This window comes from Melopsittacus undulatus, chromosome 5 (assembly GCF_012275295.1).
Source record: "Melopsittacus undulatus isolate bMelUnd1 chromosome 5, bMelUnd1.mat.Z, whole genome shotgun sequence".
Taxonomy (NCBI): domain Eukaryota; kingdom Metazoa; phylum Chordata; class Aves; order Psittaciformes; family Psittaculidae; genus Melopsittacus; species Melopsittacus undulatus.
The window spans coordinates 44,716,459-44,735,846 of NC_047531.1; the positions used below are offsets into that span (position 1 = coordinate 44,716,459).

Sequence of the window (19,388 nt, forward strand, 5' to 3'; positions counted from 1 at the left end):
CTGAGTTTTACCTTTCTGGAAGTGGTGTCCAGCAGACCCACTGGGATTCACATCTACCTCAACCCTCTCAAAAAGAACCCCCAAGGATAAAATGAAATCTGTCCCAAAATGCCTGAAAAAAGATGGGGTACCTCATTCTGCCTCCTACGGGGGAGCAACACCTCTTTGCCATCTCACCACTCTGCAGGAAAGCTACACCCAGCAAGAGACACCCACAACACCAGCCTGGGAGGACAAGTCTGGGTTGTTCCTCACACCAATCCCTTCCTTAAGGCACTGGTTTATCTTGTTGGAAGATTTCTGGAGACACCAGAGTCTCAGGGAAGATCCTCATGGAGCTGTCATCTTTCTCTATAGACTTTCACCTCTGAACGGTTCCAAGATCAGTGATTTATGAGTGTGAAATGCTCAGTCTCTGTTTAACTGGGCAGAGAGATGGATGGCACTCACTCTGTGTGGAGCAGAGTGATGTGACAGCCTTGGCACTGGAGCCAGTTCTCATTCCCAAAACCAGTGAAAGGGGTTTGTGGCAAGCATTAATGACCTACACACTGGAACTGGACAAAACCAAACTCGTGTTTTACGGAGAAGGCTGCAGCTCTGGGATGAATTCTGGCAAACACACTCCCTTCAAAAAAGCCACAACACTGACATTTGGGGGGAGGACACAGAACATCTGAGCCCATGTTTTTCATTAAAAACCATAATGCTTCGTGTCTAAAATGTCAAAATGAATAAATTCAATGCATCCAGTACAACCGGGATGAAGAGACTTCTCCAGCAGCATGCCGCCTCTCCCAGTGAACTCAGAACACTAATGTTCCTCTTGACTTGAATTGTAGCTCATGTCTCCTAGGACATAGAAGAGGAAGGAGGATGAAAAGGATACTAAGCAGGCTGCATCTCCAGAGAAGAAAACCTCCTTTAATCCCCTTTCCCACCACTTGAGACCCAGGGCAGGAGGATGAAGAGGAGAATGAAAAAAGAAGAACAGCACAACCAGAAGAGGACATGTTCCCAAAGGCACCTCCAGCACACTGCCATCTAGGATCATCTGTCTTGGCAGCAGGTCATAGAATCATAGACTCATAGAATGGTTCGGGTTGGAAAGGACCTTAAGATCATCCAGTTCCAACTCCCCTGTCATGGGCAGGGACACCTCACACTAAACCATCTCACCCAAGGCTTCATCCAACCTGGCCTTGAACACTGCCAGGGATGGAGCATTCACAATTTCCTTGGGCAACCCATTCCAGTGCCTCACCACCCTGACAGTAAATAACTTCTTCCTTATATCCAAAAAGGTAAGCTGAAAATACTCATCTGATGCCCCATGGACAGGAAACCCTGGTGTGCCAGGGTCATGCTGCTTTGCAGTCCCATCTTGAGTTTTGATACCTACCATGCTGATAATCCTGGTACCTTTTCAGAGACAACTGTCATGCCCTCCTTCTGGCTTACATGCTGGAGCAGCGAGGCCTAGACCCACCTTTCCTGCAGGGACCAAGAAATGAGGTGTCTGAGCCATGATCACGGTCATATGGAAAGAAAAGTTGTCAAAGAGGCAAACTCTAGGGTGTAGCAGCAGGGTGGGTAAGTGCAGCAAGGCAGCAGGCAGCGGTGCATCCCCACACCCAGATCTGACCCTTCTGGAACCGGCTGGTGCTAATTTTCAACAGATTTTTAAATTTCAAGCACAAATATTTGTGATTTTTCCTTTGCAGCCAGGGCTGTCCCTGGTGATGGCACAAGCGGAGTCCTGGCGAGCTGTGCCTCCGCCGGGATGAGCTTTGGGCACCATTCCCAAAGGGTGTCCCATGGGGAGAGGCTGGAAAGCAGCAGAACAAAGCAAGACGACAGGCTGATGTCCTGTTGTGAGGGAGTCAGAGAGGCAAACCCAACCTTCCCGCAACTTACAGCTTGACTTCTGGGGCTGGGTGCAACTGCAGCCCAGGTGAGCCAAAAATCATCCCACCAATCCCCTCAGTCAGGCTGCAGAGGGAGGAACAGCACCATCGGTGCTTTGGGATCTCCATGGGAACGGGATCAGAGAGGGGGAAAGTGAAATAGGAGAGCAGGGAGCAGACCAGAACAAGCAGCAGGGAATGGGGAGGGGATGGTGGTGAGGGGAGTCTGTCTGTCTGTGTACCTGAGACGACCCACGATGAGCAATAACGGGCTTGCTGCAGAACCTGCTGCACTGGGGAAGGAAACGAGCGATGTGCAGAGTGTGTGGTGGAGGGAATGGCGTGTTTCCTCGCAGCAAATTAAAGCTGGCAGCAGTATTGGCAGAGCAAGCTTGTGGGGAAGAGCGAAAGCAGGCACGCAGAGCTCGCTTTTTCCACGGGTTTTGTGGGGAGCAAAAGAGCAGCGTGAGCAAAGCAGGGAGGCAAGGGATGCTTCTCCACACCCATCCCCTTCCACCCTTCCTGCCCCCTGGGCTACTGTGGTAGGAAGATACCCCCAGCAGTGTCATCTCCTCCCCCTTCTCTCGAGCCATTGCCTGGGGTTCTCTGAGCAGTGGTGGCTTTCATCCAGGCTGGGGTGAGCTGCTGAGGGTGCCAGCAGCCACTGAGCCCACCCAAAACCTCATTGTCCACTACTGAGGGGTTCGTCCCTTTGCTGAGTGGCAAAGCAGATGCTGTAGGGCAGGAGCATGGGGTTCATGGCAGGACAGGGGAAGGACCAGCAGTGGGCTGGCCAAGCACCACTCACAGGCATCAGCTCTGCACCCTGCAAGTGCCTGTCTGCTGTCCCATGACAGCACCACATTCCTGCTGTCCAAGAACCATGTGGGAGCATTCCCATGCTGCTGAGGGGAAGAGTTTGTACCATCCTCCAGAACATCTCCTCTCCTGTCTGCTGATGTGTCTTGGGCAAGCACGGGCATTGATTTAGCCTTGGTCTCTGCCTCTGCCCATCTCTTCTTTGATTAATCTTCCCACCTGTTCTGCTTGGCAGCTCCTTTTTAGTTCAGGGAATGCATCCCATGATGGTGCCAGCAAAGTGGTGTTGCTGCCATCCTCTGCCCTGATGCCTTTGGAGGAGGGAGCCTTCAGGAAACAGTGCAGATCTCCCTCCCCACATGGGTGCTCCTCCTGGAAGCTCAGCTCTCTGCCTGTACTGATATTGCTCCAGCTCGCACAACACCAGTGCTGCTTGGCTCATCTTCACATCTGCTTTGCCAACAATTTGTTGCCCCAGACCACTTTGGGATGCTTCTTCTACCCCTTCTAGGTTAAAGGTTTGACTTGATAATCTTAAAAGGTCTTTTCCAACCTAGCTGCTTCTATGATTCATTAGGAGCTAGTGGGAGAGGGCTAATGGGTGCTGGTGCCTTTGGATGCCTACACACACAGATGCAGACAGCTACTCCAGTCTCCCCTCTCTAAGGTGTATTTTCCCATGTGGGAATCATCACTCCTGATCTGATCACAGTGGTGGGAGCTCCCAGTGCTCCCCTACAAGGGATGTATCACACGACCACCCAAAGCAGTTGCAAAGCTTCCTCATCCCAACCCAGACATCTGCATCTCCACAGGTACTCCATCCCTATACGACTGGGGCAGGAGGACACAATCATGCAGTTCCAATGGTGTGCTGCTACAAGCCTGGCAAACTGGTTGGCCGTTTTCTCTCAGTAACCAGACACCTTTCAAGCAGCAGGCTCCTGAGGGCCATTTGTTTAATCTACAGCCCATTGCATGATTTTGACAGCGAAACTTCCACCCATTCCCTGCTACTCCCGCACAACCCAACGTACTGTCTCAGCCCCACGCTGTCCTGATTTTGGCATTTTAATGCAAGGGCAGCAAAGGATTTAGCACAGGAGGCACAACACCTGGAGCTCAGTCTCCTTTCCAAAAGGAAGAGAAGGAAGCCACTGTCTGGTCATTCTGGCCTGCCTGGAGCACCCTCCACCAGGCCCTGCTCAGTGATGAGTCTTTCTTCAGCTGACAAACCCATGGAAAGCATCAGGAGTATCAAAACTGCCTTCTGCTCACAGCAGGTCTACCAGTAATTTGTTTTTCTGAGCCAGGCAGCTGCAGGATTCACTGCTCTCTGCAGTTTTAACTGTCATTTTCTCCTGATTTTATTTTGGGGTCCACAGTTCAGATGCATCTTCCATTTATAGGACAGGCAAACAGCACAGGCACAAATGTCATTTCTCCCCTGCACACCTACCTTTCCCCCAGGATGCTTAGACATGTGTCCAATTCCTCCTGCCACACTGAAAAGCTCGCTGTATTTTGCAAGGGGATTTAGATGAAAAAACAACAGAAAAAGGCTTTGGGTAGGAATGGGCTTAACCCCTCCCATCAGCACCACATCCAGCAGAGATGGAGGCTGGACTGTAAGAGTGCAACTGATAGTGCAATGCCAGCCTGAGCAAGCAGCCATGCCCCGAGGAAATGGGGCACTTCATGCCTTCGGGTGAAGTAGAGCCCTCTTACCTTCACTTGATGCTGTTTGTGCTGTGGAGCTTCTTTCTTCAGTCGTTTGCTGAAGCTATTCCTCCACCCCCCAGACAAAACCATTACTGTGCCACGGGCCATCACAGAGCCTAGGCCTTCTGTGATGGGGGAAGCGGTAGCAGAGCCATCTCAATGGGCAGCAGCTGAAAAGGGATTTTCTTTCCTGGGACTGTCAGCAATTGCTGCTTTACAGTTCATATTTTTCCATTTGGGAAAACCAGGTTTGGGACAGATGCTACAACAGCAATCTCAAATCAAAGTAGTTAGGAAGGGCTTTACGCACTGTAGCAGAACACATGTTCAAAGGGTATGGGGGGAAGAGTGCCTGTAGCTGCTGTTCAGAGGGATCATGAAAAAAAGCAATTAAAAATACAAAAAAAACCCCCATCTTCTTACAAGCACAGCCTCAAGCAAATGCACATGAAACCACAAAGAAGAGGGAAATGCCTGCACTGATGTGTCTGTCCCCAGCCAAAAAACTATGATCAGGGTAATATGGACAGAATAAAGGGAGACAAACCAGAATGATGGAGCTGGACCCAGAACAAAGTTCTTAAGGAATTAAACTCCCTGATCCATGAGCATCTGGATTCCAGGTCCTCAAAAATCCAATACTGCAAACAAAATGGACAATTATAAACAGGGACATCTGGCATTCTGCTCGGCTGGACAGGACGTTAAATGGAAGTTCAAATTTCAGGGAATGGCATTTAACCTGGATGTCCCACTGCCTGGATGAATGCTCTGACCACTGCTGAGATCATCTTCCCCCTCCTCTTCTGTTCCATTCCTGCCTCCGTCACCAAAACTACCTTGTAAACTCAGGATGAGCTTTCTATCCACTAAATCTGGTAAATGAGCTGCCTGCCTATAAACTCTCCTGATTTTAGTTGTTCCTCTTTCCTTCTTCAAGGTGGAAACCAGCAAATCTGTATCCAGCTGATAAAAGAATCCAAACACTTGCCTGCTACAGATTAAAGAAAGCCCCATATTTACTGAAAAACTTGCAACTTTTGCTTCTGTCAGTGACCATCTTTATTCCCTATCACTGTTTAACATCAGCTATCAAACTTCCCATCCTCAATAACCAGCAAAAAAGCGGGGACCCAAAGGTGGCATCATGAACAGCCAATGAAAGAAATGTACTGCATCTACAGCTACCAACAGGAAGGGACGCAGTCTCTTGTATCCAGAAGAATTTCTTGGGACTCATTTGGGTTCCTGGCATGTTAACATAATGGCCAAAATTTGTTGCAGGGAGGAGGATACCAGACACTGTGGCAGAGGAGACACCAAGCAAAACCTTATGTAGCTTTCAGAGTAACAATGATCAGCCAGTGAGAACTACAGCTTGGCCTGAACTAACTGGAAAAATAGCAGTAGGAAGCAAACCAAGAATTAAGTTTGTTCAAATGCTTATTTTTTTGCCTTCCAGCCAATCTAGCGTGTGAATTTCCCAAGTTTACTTTCACCTGACACATGAAAGTGCTTTACGAGCACTGATAAAAACTAACATTCAGTTAATGTCCCCCAAAGCTAAACAGATGAAGCTGGGAACAATTAGTGAAATTTTGCTTTCCAGGGGAGCTGCTTTGGTGAAAGCCAAAAGCAGAAGAGAGAGTAGTTTCTAATAATGACACAACTCCTAATTGTACAGCTCATCATCTCAACTGAGCTGCAAGAAAGCGTGTCCACATGAAATGCTATTTGCATAAATCACAGCCAGGCCAAGTCCTGCACCCATTGCTCTATACAGTGGAGATTAATGCTGACCTCAGTGAGCCAGAGGTGTGGTTAAACCTTGTGGAAGTAAGACCAAAACACCTGGACAAAAATTGGGCATAGCAACACAAAGGGCTACTCATCTTAAAAGCTGCCTCGCTTAAATCCCTGGTCTGCAGATAACTATCTCATTCACTGACTGCCCACTCCTAACACAAGACAAAACAACTTGACAGGAAGCTCCAGCAGGATTTTATTCAATACAACAAGATTGAAGAAGATTGGTGTACATTACTGATTTTTCAAGTTGCTAAAACAAACCCATAGTGACAAGAACAACTGAAGCTGATGACATATGCAGCAGCGTGGCGACCATCTCTCTAATGCCCATACCTGCGAACAGACAATATGTTAATGCTTTTTAAGAAACAACATTTCATACTAGTGCAGATTTATTCTCATTCTACCACAATGTAATTAACATGCAACCCAGATGAAGGTGAAATGCTATGGTATGGAAACCTTCTGATGTTCTCCATATTTCACTTCCCCCCAAAATTCTATCTAGACACTACCTAGAAGAAAGCCTGAGCAATCCACAATATTACATGCACGAGACCTTCAGGATCATCATCATTTGCCCTGAACCTCTTTTCAAATATATCCTGCAAAAAAACAAGGCTAGAGCTTTTCATAGCCCCAGACATATTACTGAAGACAACATTCATTCATGCCTCCATTCCTCATCACGCTGCCCATGCAGTATTAAGTCACCAGCCAGGCAACATGGGCTCAGTTTTCACTACTTTGCTTAGTTAGGCAAACATCTTAACTTCTCTTAATGCACAACTACCTCTCAAAATACAATTATTCCTCAAAAACTCATCCATGGTTATTCTAACATCAGACCTTTGAAAAACACAAAGCAAAACAAAGAATACAGAAATTATGAATAAATGGTTCAAGGCTGTAGCAATGGCTACATGGACACTGGATTTCCAGATGCTATTATATCAGCCGTAAGAATTTCTAAGCCTAATAGAGTTATAAAACAAATCACCAAGATACAGAGGGACCCAATAAGATGTCTGGCACCTCAGCAATGCTTTGGAACACAGGCAACTAAATTCAGGTCATTTTCTACACCCAAGTTACTCATGTGGCAACATAATATTCACCTGAGGCCCACTTTCAGCAAATTCCATTTCTTTCCTGCTCTCTATTCGTTAGAGAAAATGTCAGTAGAAATCACTACTTCCTACCAACTGCCACTTAACTTGCAATGTTTGGCCTTCCTTCAGAGCTCATTTGCATCAGATGACTAAGGAAAGGCTCTTATACGGCAAAGGTGGAGAAAAAAGAACCCTTTCCCAACAGTAACTATGCCCTCAGACAAGAGACATTAATATCTGATATTGATAATTTCTACTAACAGAAGGATAATTGGATATTTCATCTTAAAATCTGTGCAGGATACCTACTTTTGGAACTCCCATTCCCTGTTGTCCAGCGGACATACTTGGCGAGTTTTGAGCCAGCGAGAGATGCAGTGGAAGTGGAAAGCATGCTGGAAGAGAAAGTTCACATCACTTCAGAACACACAAAGGTATCTCAATGTGAAAACTACCACTGAAAGCATTAGGGTAAAAAGAGACTAGCAAGTGTTTGCAGACAAAGGTGAGGAGGATTAATCAGCCAGCTCACTGGTAAACACCAAGGAATAGATCCAGATTTTCAGAGAGGAAGGGAATATTAGTGAAATAGCGGCAGGGACCCTGTTCCACAGTGCATGCAGTGCTAACAGGCTAACTTCTGAGGAAGGAAAGAACACGGAGTTTAGCAGCTGCTAAAATTGGCAGATCTGATGCTGATAAGAAGCATAATCAGAAAGATAAGAAAGAGGATTTCACAGTGAGTAGCAGGGATGATATGTATGTATACACACTTAAGCTTTCTGCCAGTCATCTGGACAAACCAAAGCCCGGATTTAAAAGGAACTTGCAAAATTAGAAAGAAAAACAGAATCTGTTTGTGTTTAATAAAATAAGGTCACCCTTTTCCATACCCCATACAGCTAGTTAAAAACAAGGTTCCACCTGTGGTAACTCTTGCACACAAAGATGTAATTTTGACACTAGAATATCCTGACATGGTTAAAAAAAATTGCTCTTGCCCTCTACAAACAGAATTGCAACATTTATAATCCTGTTCTGGCATTATCACACTGTGACTTAATCCCACAGCAGAGTGAGGATGCGAGTGAGGAACAGGTAGTTATTTAATTATGGAAAATTTTACCTTCCAACTCAGGCCCAGGCTAGCTAAAAGATAGGTAAGTCTGAATTCACATGGTAGTGGGACCATGTATGAAGGAATGCATACAGCAGAAAATTGAAGAGCTGGAGATTATACACTAGAACCGATTCGATCTTTCTCCAAAACGGAAAGCAAATCACCTTGTTACCCCATACTGACTCCTCAAATCAGCCTGCACAAGGACAAATGAAGCATGCTGAGATCAAAATAATCCTATTGCCAGGAAAAAGAAGGCATAGTTCCTAGGCAGAACCTTGATCAGGAAAATCATGCTCAAAGATCCATTATTATTTTTAAATAAAAAAAAAGAAAAAAGAGAAAAAAGAAAAGGCCTATTTTCCTCCTGTTTCTTCTGTGTCTTCTATATTACACCTCTCCAGCTCTCACCTCCCCCCCACCTTCTCTCTCCTTTCTACACTCTACTAAAACATATGGTGTTTAAGGTTTTTTTTTTTCCTGGTGGATTATCTGAAACATTTTATAGAACTCATTTTGTCCCAAGTTGTGAAAAAAGGGGATAGCATCACCACACATGAGCTCCACAATAGAACAGTCTTCCTTACATTGCAGACACCCCATGCAACTGTGCACTCTTCAGAGGTAGCTGATGCTTGGTTTGCTTGACATTCTATGCCTGTGAAAATAAAGATTAAACACATATATGCAGGAGTAGAAGATGGACATGGAATGACAACTGGTAGATTCCTTCTATTAACATAAGCTTACTGTTTTGTCAGACATTATGTAATATCAGTTATATTTACAAATTAATTTGCTCATGCAACCCTGGGGCTTGCCTGTCTTTTTTTCTATAGTCTCATGACAGGTAAGGGCACACCAAAATCACACAGTAGGAAATACAGTTTACAAAATTATGTTTAGAAATTTTTATACCTTGGAATTGCTTACCCAGAAGGATCCCAAAAAGCATAAAGACTATTTATGGGTCTAGGTTGTGTTTTAGGGGTTTTATATAAGGTGACATGGATGAAAAAGACAAGAGAAAGTGAGGAAAGAAGACAAAACAGCACTGCAAAAATAAATCCAGTAGTCTGATTCTCCATTCTAGGGCCTGAACAATTCACTTCTGCTCCAGCTCAAGAAAGAACTTCAGGAGAAAATAGGGATTACCAAGTCCTCCCTCCACAGTCACCAGCACAAACCTACAAAACCAACATTTTACTTCCTAAAGTATTAAAGTAAGTTTTAATAACATCCTTAGTAAATAGTTTTAATAACTGTTAAAGGATGCTTTCTTTAAATGTCAAGGCCAAATTATTTTAAAAAGATCCATGTTTATAGCATGCTAATAGTGTAGTAATTTTTAAAAAACCCAGCTCAGAACTCAATACATGGGCTTGTTGCTGGCTTGTTTTGTAGATATTGGCAAAGAAAATGGCTGAATGAGCTCCAATTGTCTCTTCACTGTTCATGTGCCCAAATATGCTCAGAAAAAAAGGAATTTGATTCACCAATTAAAGATTCAAAAACTTTCAAACCTCACAGGTTTGGCTGAAAAATGTGATCTTTATTCGCTCTGTCCTGTCTTCATTTTCACTTTCAGGTATGGAGATGAACAAAATCAGAGAAGGACCTGTTTTCCATGAGACGTGAGAGAGATCAGTTAACCTTGGTAAGGAGGAACTACTCAAAACAAGATTGAGGTTTACAGAAACTCAGTAGCAATGACTGTTTTGCAAGATTCAAATGAACCTGTATTTATTATGTTTTACATCAAGATACACATAGGTGGAAGTCCAAAGCTGGCCAGCCTATAGGAGAATAAAATCTAGCACACCTGAAACATCTGAGGTCTTAATTCATTAAGCCCTCAGAACATACAGCAATAAAACTAAACCTGGTTATGAAAATTGGAAATGCTCAAGAACCTTGAGCTTCAATTACTTTGGACATTTGTTTAAAATTTGACACCCAAGATTGCCGAAATACTGTTACTGCAGTACAGACTTATGATCCTGCTGAGTATCATGGGGCATATGATATTAAATATTTGGCATGAGTCTGTACAGTAACAGAGAACAGAGATGAGTAGTGGGAAAAGGAGAGGAAACTCATTTGAAGGAGGAAAATTTAACTCTCTCCCTCTCTAAGTGGACCTAACCTGTGAGCTGTACGCTCTGGAACACAATAAAATAATTTGATTTTTTTTTAAGCTTTAATGGACTTTGTGACCAGGAGTGAGAGGGAAAAAAGGTGGTTTAGATAAGGAAGAAAAGCAGCACTGATATTCATTTCAGCGTTACTCAAACATTTGCTGAGAAGTAAATACAGTCCCAAAAGCTTAAGAGGACAGATGAACTTTTGCAAACATAGCCGAGGAGGAGTTCTCTGGTGGTGATGTAAGGCTCTTCCAACAAGACACCCAGATTTAACTCCCTCATCAAACAGGCTGGAGACTACTGCTGGCATCACTAAGTCTGGCTGCCAAAAAAGGGCCTCCCAAAATCTGAAGCACTTTTGAATCTCCTACTTGCCTCATTTCAGAAAAGGACAGTATCTTAACAAAGAAAGTAACAAATGATCAATTGCTGCCAGAGAATGAAAGCTGCTAATTCTGACTTTTGAAAGAAAGAGAAGCAATTTACTGTCTGGTGACCCAAAAGAAGTGGCAAGACGGTAACAGGTACTGGAGGAATACTGAAGAACTCTTCTGTTGCCTTGCTTTTGACAGAGTATCTGTAGGTGCAGGCAGAAAGATACAGCTAAAACCTGAAATACCTGTAAATAATTGTGAAAGATAAACAGAAGCATTTCAACTCAGGGAGTTACAGAAATGCTTGTTATATAATGGCAACTTCTGAATCTTGGCATTTATTAAGAACCATCCCTCTTCCTATACATTTCCTGTTCCAGAAATCTTCTGTGTATCTAACAAGAAAAGTAACCCAAGATTTAAGTAGCCCTAATGGCAAGTAACAGAAGTACCTGTCTTTTATTCGCAGCTACAATAGCCGACTGCACTGCTAAATTTGATGGTAAAAGCTCTTCAAAGTGGCTTTCACTTGAGCAAAGATAAGCAATGTGTAGGTTTCCCTTTCTCTTTACATGTAGCCTTCTAAAACTATGTCATGAAGGGATCAACTTATTTGGGAGAAATAAAATCACATAGCATCATGTACTTGCTCAGAAAACAGACAGACAATACCAATAACCAGGCAAATAAACTTCAAGTACAATTCTACCTGTCCTGTGAGGAGTGGCTGAGGACTTTGGGTTTGTCTAGTTTGGAAAACAGGAGGCTGAGGGGCAACCTCATTGTTCTCTACAGCTTCCTGAGAAGGGGAAGTGAAGAGGGAGGTGCTGAGCTCTTCTCCCAGGTAACCAGTAATAGGTTGTATGGGAATGGTTCAAAGCTGCATCAGAGGAGGTTTAGACCAGACATTAGGAAGCATTTCTCTAACAAGAGAGTTGTCAAACACTGAAACAAGCTTCCTAGAGGTGGTGAATACCCCAAGCCTGTCAGTGTTTAAGACATTTGGAAAATGTCCTTAACAACATGCTTTTGGTCAGCCCTGAATTGGTAAGGCAGTTGGACTGTAGGTCCCTTAGAAATGAATTAGTCTAGTCTATTCCCTCAAAATGCAGAATGAGCTCTTCAATTTAGTTTTTCAGACTTCTGAGGAACTTCGGAATTTTCCCTTTGCAATTCTCTCCAATTTCTTAAGAATTATCTGCAGATTTTACTAAATCCTTACCCTAAGTTCCCCCTATCATATCATCATATGATTCCTTCTACTTATAAACCCCTTGTATGACACTCAGTATTTCCTGTTGGTATCACACTCCCAAAATACATGTACATCGCTATCATCTTCCACTCCTACTTGTGACTTAGGAAACTATATATACTTAATTCTGTTCTTTTATTCTTCTCATAAACCCAAGCCCATTCTTATTACCAAATCATAATGTACATGCATGAGGCGAACTGCATGACACCTTAACATTGATGCCCGACTGTAATGTTAACAACCTTCCATAAGCATGTCTGAAGTTACTTATCACTCTAATGATTTCACTTTCAAAGTTTCCCTTCATCACTAGGAGAGAGACAGTATTCTGCATTTTATCAAATTGAATCTTGTGTTGTTCTTCCCTGCACATTCTATTAGCTTTTCCTCAATTTCCCATTACTTCACATCTTATGTTTGAAAATCTAATTAAAGCACTGTTTAACAACATTAATGGTCTGTAACAAGGAAGTAAGTAAATCTAGAGCCAACACTGATCTCGGAACACTAATTTAGATACCACTTCTACTCTGTATACTGTCAACTGTGGTCTGCCATTTGCAGTCCAGGCTTTTTCTAACATTGCTCATACCCAAACTAATAACATGTTATGCTTGAGCAACAAAAAAAGAGAGGGGGGAGGAAATCTACCTACATCCTCTTCCTTCACTGTTTTGCCTAGCCTACCTATACACTCTAAACCCCACCCCTATTTTGGTAGTATCTGTTTTTGCCTTTTCCACCCCCTAAGAACTGACACAAGAAATTCACTACTGGAAAATAACATCGATCCACTCTCCTTCCAGTTCCTCCACACCTCTCCTTCATCTCCATGCCCTATCTGCTGTTTATAAAAAAAACCAAAAACAAATATTTGAGACCGTATTTAGTCTGTCATGGGAGGCACTGTTAATTTTGAGGCAGATTCATAAAATGAAACATACCAGCATCCACTATCCTACAATATATCCCAGTTGTCATGAACAATTATCTTGAATTACAGGATTTTATATATTCATTCTATACACTTGGAAATTCTGTGGATGTAACTTCTATCAAGTGTTTAAAATTCCATTTGCCTGTCAGTGACATGTTTTCCTCTCTAATATATCATAAATCTGAGACACTAGCTCGTAGCCAAGTGTCCACCTCCCTTTGAAACTACTTTTCAAGATGGTACAGGTTAGAGGTACTTAAAAAGAAAATCTTTACATCAAAGAACATCAGCATATTTCATAGCCCCTATTCTCACTTGTTTCTCATTAGTGTTGTCATTCCCTTTCTAATAACTAGCAATAAACTGAGGCATGGAAAGACATTAGTTGGCTCAAAATACAAACATATCTGTCCCAAAGCGAAGAAAAGAAGATGCTTAACTCATTTTCAGCCTTGTGTGTCACAATGTGTTTTCTATTAAAACCCAAACAACAAAAAAACAAACAAAGAACAAAAACTTATTAAACTAGTTTTGTAATTATTATTTACATGTGATGTAAAACCAAGTCCTTCTCTCAGTAGCTGTTACTATAAACTTGAGGTCTTATTTTTCTGAAACGAGTTATTTTCAGATAGGCTCACTGACAGTAAATCACTATGATCAGTAGTTCCAAGGGTGACTGTGTAAAAACAAAGTACAACAAAACTATCACAATGGGATCACAACAGGCCATTCCCAAGCAGTGTAGCTGTATATGCTCCAGTTTAGGAGGATTCCACAATCCTCACATTCTAGTAATATAGGCAAATAAGGTAAACTTCTATCTGGGGTATACTAAAAGGTCTTCTGTCCCTCATGACTGAAATAAGATGGACAGTTATGGTGCCAGCAGTATCTTGTCATTTTTGAGAAAAAACAAAATGGTTTTATACTCATTATCAATCCTTTAAGGGACTGAAACCAGTGACTTTATACATGCACACCTATTTCACGACAGAAATTTGTATACTTAATTCCATTATCTCTTTATTTTCCCACATTGCAAGCCTATATGTTGGTTGAACCATCAAAATTTTACAGAAAACAAAATCAAACCAATACTAGCAATTCTAATTTTTTAATTATTATTTAGGCATTATTTAGACTCTCCTTTGTAAATGAACAATTCTCTACGTGGCTACAGGATTCCCCACAACATAATATGAACTAACTTATTTATGCAAAGTAGTCTTTGTAGAATGAGGAATCAGATGAAGTTACTGGTCCAAAGCCTTCACTGGCCAGACACAGTGTTGAAAGATTTCATCCTGATGAGTGTCATCAAAAAGTGGATACCTATATCAACATGACTGACTCCAAAATCTAATACCTCTCTTTGTGAGCAATACCTCAAATAATTTCAGTTCCTTCTGACTCTTTACTCCTTTTCCTTTGTTGTACCCCAAATACACTCAGCAACATCACCTCATCTACAGCTGTGGTACAAAGTGATTCTACTCTTTACAAGAAAAGCAGTATAGTTGACAGGGGTCACAAAAACAGATTATAGGACTTCAGCATTACATAAAATAGAGCTTAGTATTTGCACTGTGAAGACTTGCTTCCTAACTGAAAGCTGCATGTGCTGAATTGTACCCTCAACAGAGGAAATCTTCAGCTGTGCATCATATACAAGTCAAAACTGCCAATGTCTTCCCCACCATTTACTTACATAGATCCATAATATGGTTTCTGCAAATGGCACAGTTATCAACCACAATGTCCCATGCCCACAGAGCTACTGCGTTCCACTAGAGAGAAAGGGGGAAAAAAGAAAAACATAGTTTTGACTGAATTTACAGCACACAGAAATCCTTGTTGTTTCTCAAAATCACATGTATTTTTTAAATGGAAAAGCTGGGATATTTAAAAAAGATACCTTAGAAGTCCAGAGTAATTCTTTATCGCGGGTTCAGGTTACTATAAAGCAGTAGTCTATTCCTCTCACATACCTCCCAGACTCAATGCCTCCTTCCAACTTCAGAAACAAGGTAACTCTCATAGTCCCCTTTTTTGTTAAACAAATGCAAACATATGCATTTCTATTCAAGATCCAGAGGCAAGGTTGCAGCTCAAGCCACATCTCTAATTCTGATGGAAAGGACAGTGCCTTAGAGAAAAGCCCATTTTTTTTAAAGCTATTTTAAAAGGAATTTCCATTACTTGCAGCAGTTCTTCTAGTAATCACCTCCCTCAGAGCAGCTGGGGTCAAGAACTAAAATCATCACTAATGCTACACTTTCACTGACTCCTGAACAATCTCCTCTGTTCCATGCTACCAATTTCCACGGCAATTTCAGACAACTGATTCAGAATGAGGACTTTAAGATAAGCGATGCAGAAAAGCATACTGCCTTTTGATTCCTCTGCACAAAACCCCCAGTAATCAGGTCTTTTGTAAATGTATGAAAAAGGTGGGGTTGCCTTTGGCATTCAAAGCAAATCAGACTGGTAGCCAGGATAATCTTCATTTACTATGTAAGTAGTCTAGATATTTTGTTTCCTTCCATTTTTTTTTCCAGTATATGATTGCATTGAGTCTACTACAGTAAAACTTCTCTACTACATTCTGTTTCCATTTTAACATTCTCATTGCCTCCCCTCAGATTGGGATGCTGAAGAAGAAACATAAACTGGCAAATACTGATAAGCAGTAACAATTTGGATCAGTACTTCAATATTTCATTAGTGCCAATATAAAAACCCATCAGAATACTACTACGTCATTTAGGAAATGGGTCAGTAGTGATCTGATTTTTCCCCCCCACCTTCCAACTTCAGGTCTAGCCAACCTCCTGGGTCTTAAGGACTTCATCCACATCCTGAGGCAGCTAAAGGATGAAACTTCCCAGCACCCTTCTCTCTCCCACACTCTCAGGAGATTTCATGTTCCATCATCATCTACTCCTACAACCAGAGACACACACACAACAAACTGCACGCTGGTACCTTGCTGGGGAGGATAAATGCCACTGACACATAAAAGGTGCCGCTTCCTGCTCCTCTCAGGTACTATTATGTCTGCCCCTATTTCCTAAGGACAAGCAATCACGTCACCCAGACACCTCCTTCAGCAGAGCTGCAGCTCTGTACAGAGATTTCCACACCAGTGATGACAGCTGCATTTCAAACAAAGCACGGAGCACTGGAAATGTTTCCAGATAGCCAGCCCAGGAGTCATTTTTCATCAAATTCTACCACAGCACAAGCTCACACAGCCTCCCCACCTCCTTTGCTCCCTCTTGCAACAGGCTGGGGCTATTATCCATCTGACAAACTGGTGGCATTAGGCAGAAAAGCAGTATTACGGCTGTTTGGGGGGAGCAGCCAAATCCCAGGTGACAGCAGACAGTCTGCTGACTACACACACGTTATGGCTCGATTTAAAGAAAACAAAAAAGAGCCACATGAATTTGTGCAAGGCATCTTAACGCAGCACACGGTGCAGAGGGGCCAGAAGGGCCGGGACTGCGGAGGAGGCAGCAGCACTGCTCCTCGGCCCGAGCTGCCCAGAGGCCCCAGGGAGGGCACAACGCGGCCGAGGCCCGGCAGAGCTACAACACCCAACCCCCGAACCCTCTGACAGAGACAGCCCTTTCAGACCGCCCCCAGCCGCGCCCGCTGATTGGCCAGGCTCCGCTCCACGTGCAGCGACCCGCCTCAACTATTGGCCCGCGCTCATGCCAAGGCTTCCCGCAGGCACAGCCCCTCCCCTCCCGCCGCGCCGGTGCGGAACCGAGCGCCCGGCTCCGTGAGGGAAGCAGGAAGGGGTCCTCTCCCCCGCCCCGCTCGCCGCCACCAGGCAGGCCCTAGCTCCCCCGCTCCCTCCCTCGAGGAGCCTGCCGGCGGTCCTCACTTTCTTCACTTCGAAGCGCTTCTTGCCCGCCCCGCTGTTGGTGCCGCTAGGGGTGTCCACATCCATCGCGGCCGCCATTTTTGGTGCGTGAACCGACCGTCTTGCCCTGCGCGCATGCGCGGAGAGGGGAGGGGCGGGAGAGAGAGCGGAAGGGGGTGGGAAGGGCCCACTCCGGGGCAGTCCCCCCGCGACAGGTGCCACAGTGTCACGTGACGGTCGCGCTTAAAGGCGCCGGTCAGGGTGGGGTCGTGCGCAGTTACCTCATCCTGCGCCATGCTGGTTAGGGAGCGTAGCGGTAGCCGGGGACAGGGACGCAGATACCGGCACAGGGGGCGGGGGACAGGCGGTGGCGGGGGACTGCCGCTGTCAGTGATCTCTGTGTGCCCCCCTGCCTGAGGGATCGCCTCTGAGGACAACCCCAGGCCGTGCTTTGCCCTCATTCCTCACTAAAATCACCTGGGAGTTGTCCCTGCGCCCTCCTATGAAGGGCTTAATCCCTTAGTAAGCGTTTAGTTTGTTTTCTTACATTTAAACTGGTGTCCAGCAAGTGCAGACCGAGGAAGGGTCATTGGTGTTAACTGCTGTAGCCATTCTATTCACTAGCAGTCTGTTTATTATTTTTAAAGGAAACGTCAAGTTGCTAGATAGAATTCAGTGTCCAGACTACTCTTTTGGCATGCAAATTAGGCTAAAACCAGATATAACTAACATGGGATTTACTTGCAGCTGTTAGAGCTGTCTGAGCCCTGCCTGTTCTGTTGCAGAGATAGAGACAACAGGAATGGTAGTTAGTACTGGGAGCTTCCTCTCTCCATCAGCACAGCTCAGAGTACTTCTCTGAGGTGGTCAGTACCAGTATTTGCCAAGATACGGAAGCTGGGGGAAAATTTCTCCCTGGCATATCTTGAAATGTCATCAGCTTTGCACATCCTGGTAGGCATGCTCTCTCTGGAGAGTTAAGCCTTTAAACTGGTTTGTATACTACATTGGTGCATGCATGTGGGAAGGAGGAGGTAGGAGAGAAAAGCAGAGAAAGGGCATTCTCCTGCATATAAACAGGCAAGCAATATCTGTACTGTACCTGTCACAGGCATTTGGGCCAAACAGCACTATTCTGGTCTGACTCCACCATATCTGCCTTGTATACATACACCTTTACCAGAGATCCAGTGCTTGCTGGGATGGGATATCTGGCAATCTCCAAATGAACTTTAACCTCAAGTAGGGGCTTGTGGTAAGCACAAGGTGATGTTGCCCTTAGATGTGTTGGGATCATTTTCAGTGGGGCTCATATTTGAAAGACCTTTAACACTTGTGCCTTGAGTGAAGCATGTAACTAAATGTGTACAGTGTCAGGATGAGCCTGAAAGTTACATAGGCAGAGTAAAGGTAAGTTTGAAGAAGAAAAATGCCATCTCTCATCTATACACCTTGTAGTTATCAACGTGGAAATCTCTCATTTCACCTAACTGCCCCTTTTCCCAGATGCTGCTCAGCTATGGTGTGTATCTTACTGCTAACAATGAAATGAACCTGCAAAGATTCAGGGTTATGTCCCGTTGCTCCTTATTCAGAACTGTAGTGTGAAGGCCATTGGAAAGGAGTATCTTGAAAATGGGATGTGGGTGCTTACCCCTAAGTCTGTATGGTAATGACCCCAGCAGGACACTAGACAGTAGGAATCCAGGGTGATAAACAAACATGTAGAGCAGGGCAGGTGCATACCAGAGAAATGTTAACATTCATTGTTACTTTAAATGACTACTGTGATATAAAATTATAGTCTTCCCACCTCAGCTGATGTCACCACAAGGAGATGGTTGCCAGCGGGTAAAAGCCATGCAGCCAGCAATCATGTGGTCTGGATTGATCTTCCTGTGTCTGGCAGCAAAAGGAGTATAGCAATGCAGATCTTGCTAAAAAGGTGGAGGTGCTTTCAGAAAACAAAGATAACAGACATGGTGCAGAACAGAACCTATATCTGTGTGCTTACTCAGTTAATATTTACTGATCTGTGTGTGCAGATACATAATACAGACAATGGGAAGGACATTAAGAGAACTCCAGCGTGTTTCACTGAGTGAAATCAGTGACGGTATTCCCCAACAGTCCTGCACATCATAAAAAGGTCTAAGTTACCCACTTTACTGCACACAGAATTACCTGTTTTCTGTTGATTTTAGTGCCTCATCCCATCTCCTCCCAGGAAAAGTGCAACCCCTCAGACATGTTTTCCCCCTGCTATATGTTATAGAGAAGTGTCAGTGCCTGCTGCAGAAAGAAGGACTGTG

At 44.0% G+C, this 19,388-nt stretch overlaps 1 protein-coding gene across 1 annotated transcript; it reads right to left on the reverse strand.

Moving 5' to 3' along the window:
* Nucleotides 1-6,426: 6,426 nt before the first annotated feature.
* Nucleotides 6,427-17,227, reverse strand: RBX1 (ring-box 1). The gene is made up of 5 exons (XM_005150324.1): nucleotides 17,098-17,227; nucleotides 14,914-14,992; nucleotides 9,077-9,147; nucleotides 7,679-7,764; nucleotides 6,427-6,590 (listed from the first exon to the last, which is right to left on the reverse strand). The coding sequence occupies exons 1-5, from the start codon at nucleotides 17,173-17,175 to the stop codon at nucleotides 6,578-6,580; spliced, it is 327 nt and encodes a 108-aa protein (XP_005150381.1). The 5' UTR covers nucleotides 17,176-17,227; the 3' UTR covers nucleotides 6,427-6,577.
* Nucleotides 17,228-19,388: the final 2,161 nt, after the last annotated feature.

What these genes read in the sequence shown, in the direction of transcription:
- RBX1 (XM_005150324.1), bottom strand. Translation starts at nt 17,175, where the DNA reads ATGGCGGCCGCGATGGATGTGGACACCCCTAGCGGCACCAACAGCGGG. An exon ending in AAACCATATTATGGATCTAT is followed by an intron (nt 9,148 to 14,913) that starts GTAAGTAAATGG and finishes TTATTTTCACAG; the next exon opens with GCATAGAATGTCAAGCAAAC. An exon ending in TTGCATGGGGTGTCTGCAAT is followed by an intron (nt 7,765 to 9,076) that starts GTAAGGAAGACT and finishes TTTCTCTTCCAG; the next exon opens with CATGCTTTCCACTTCCACTG.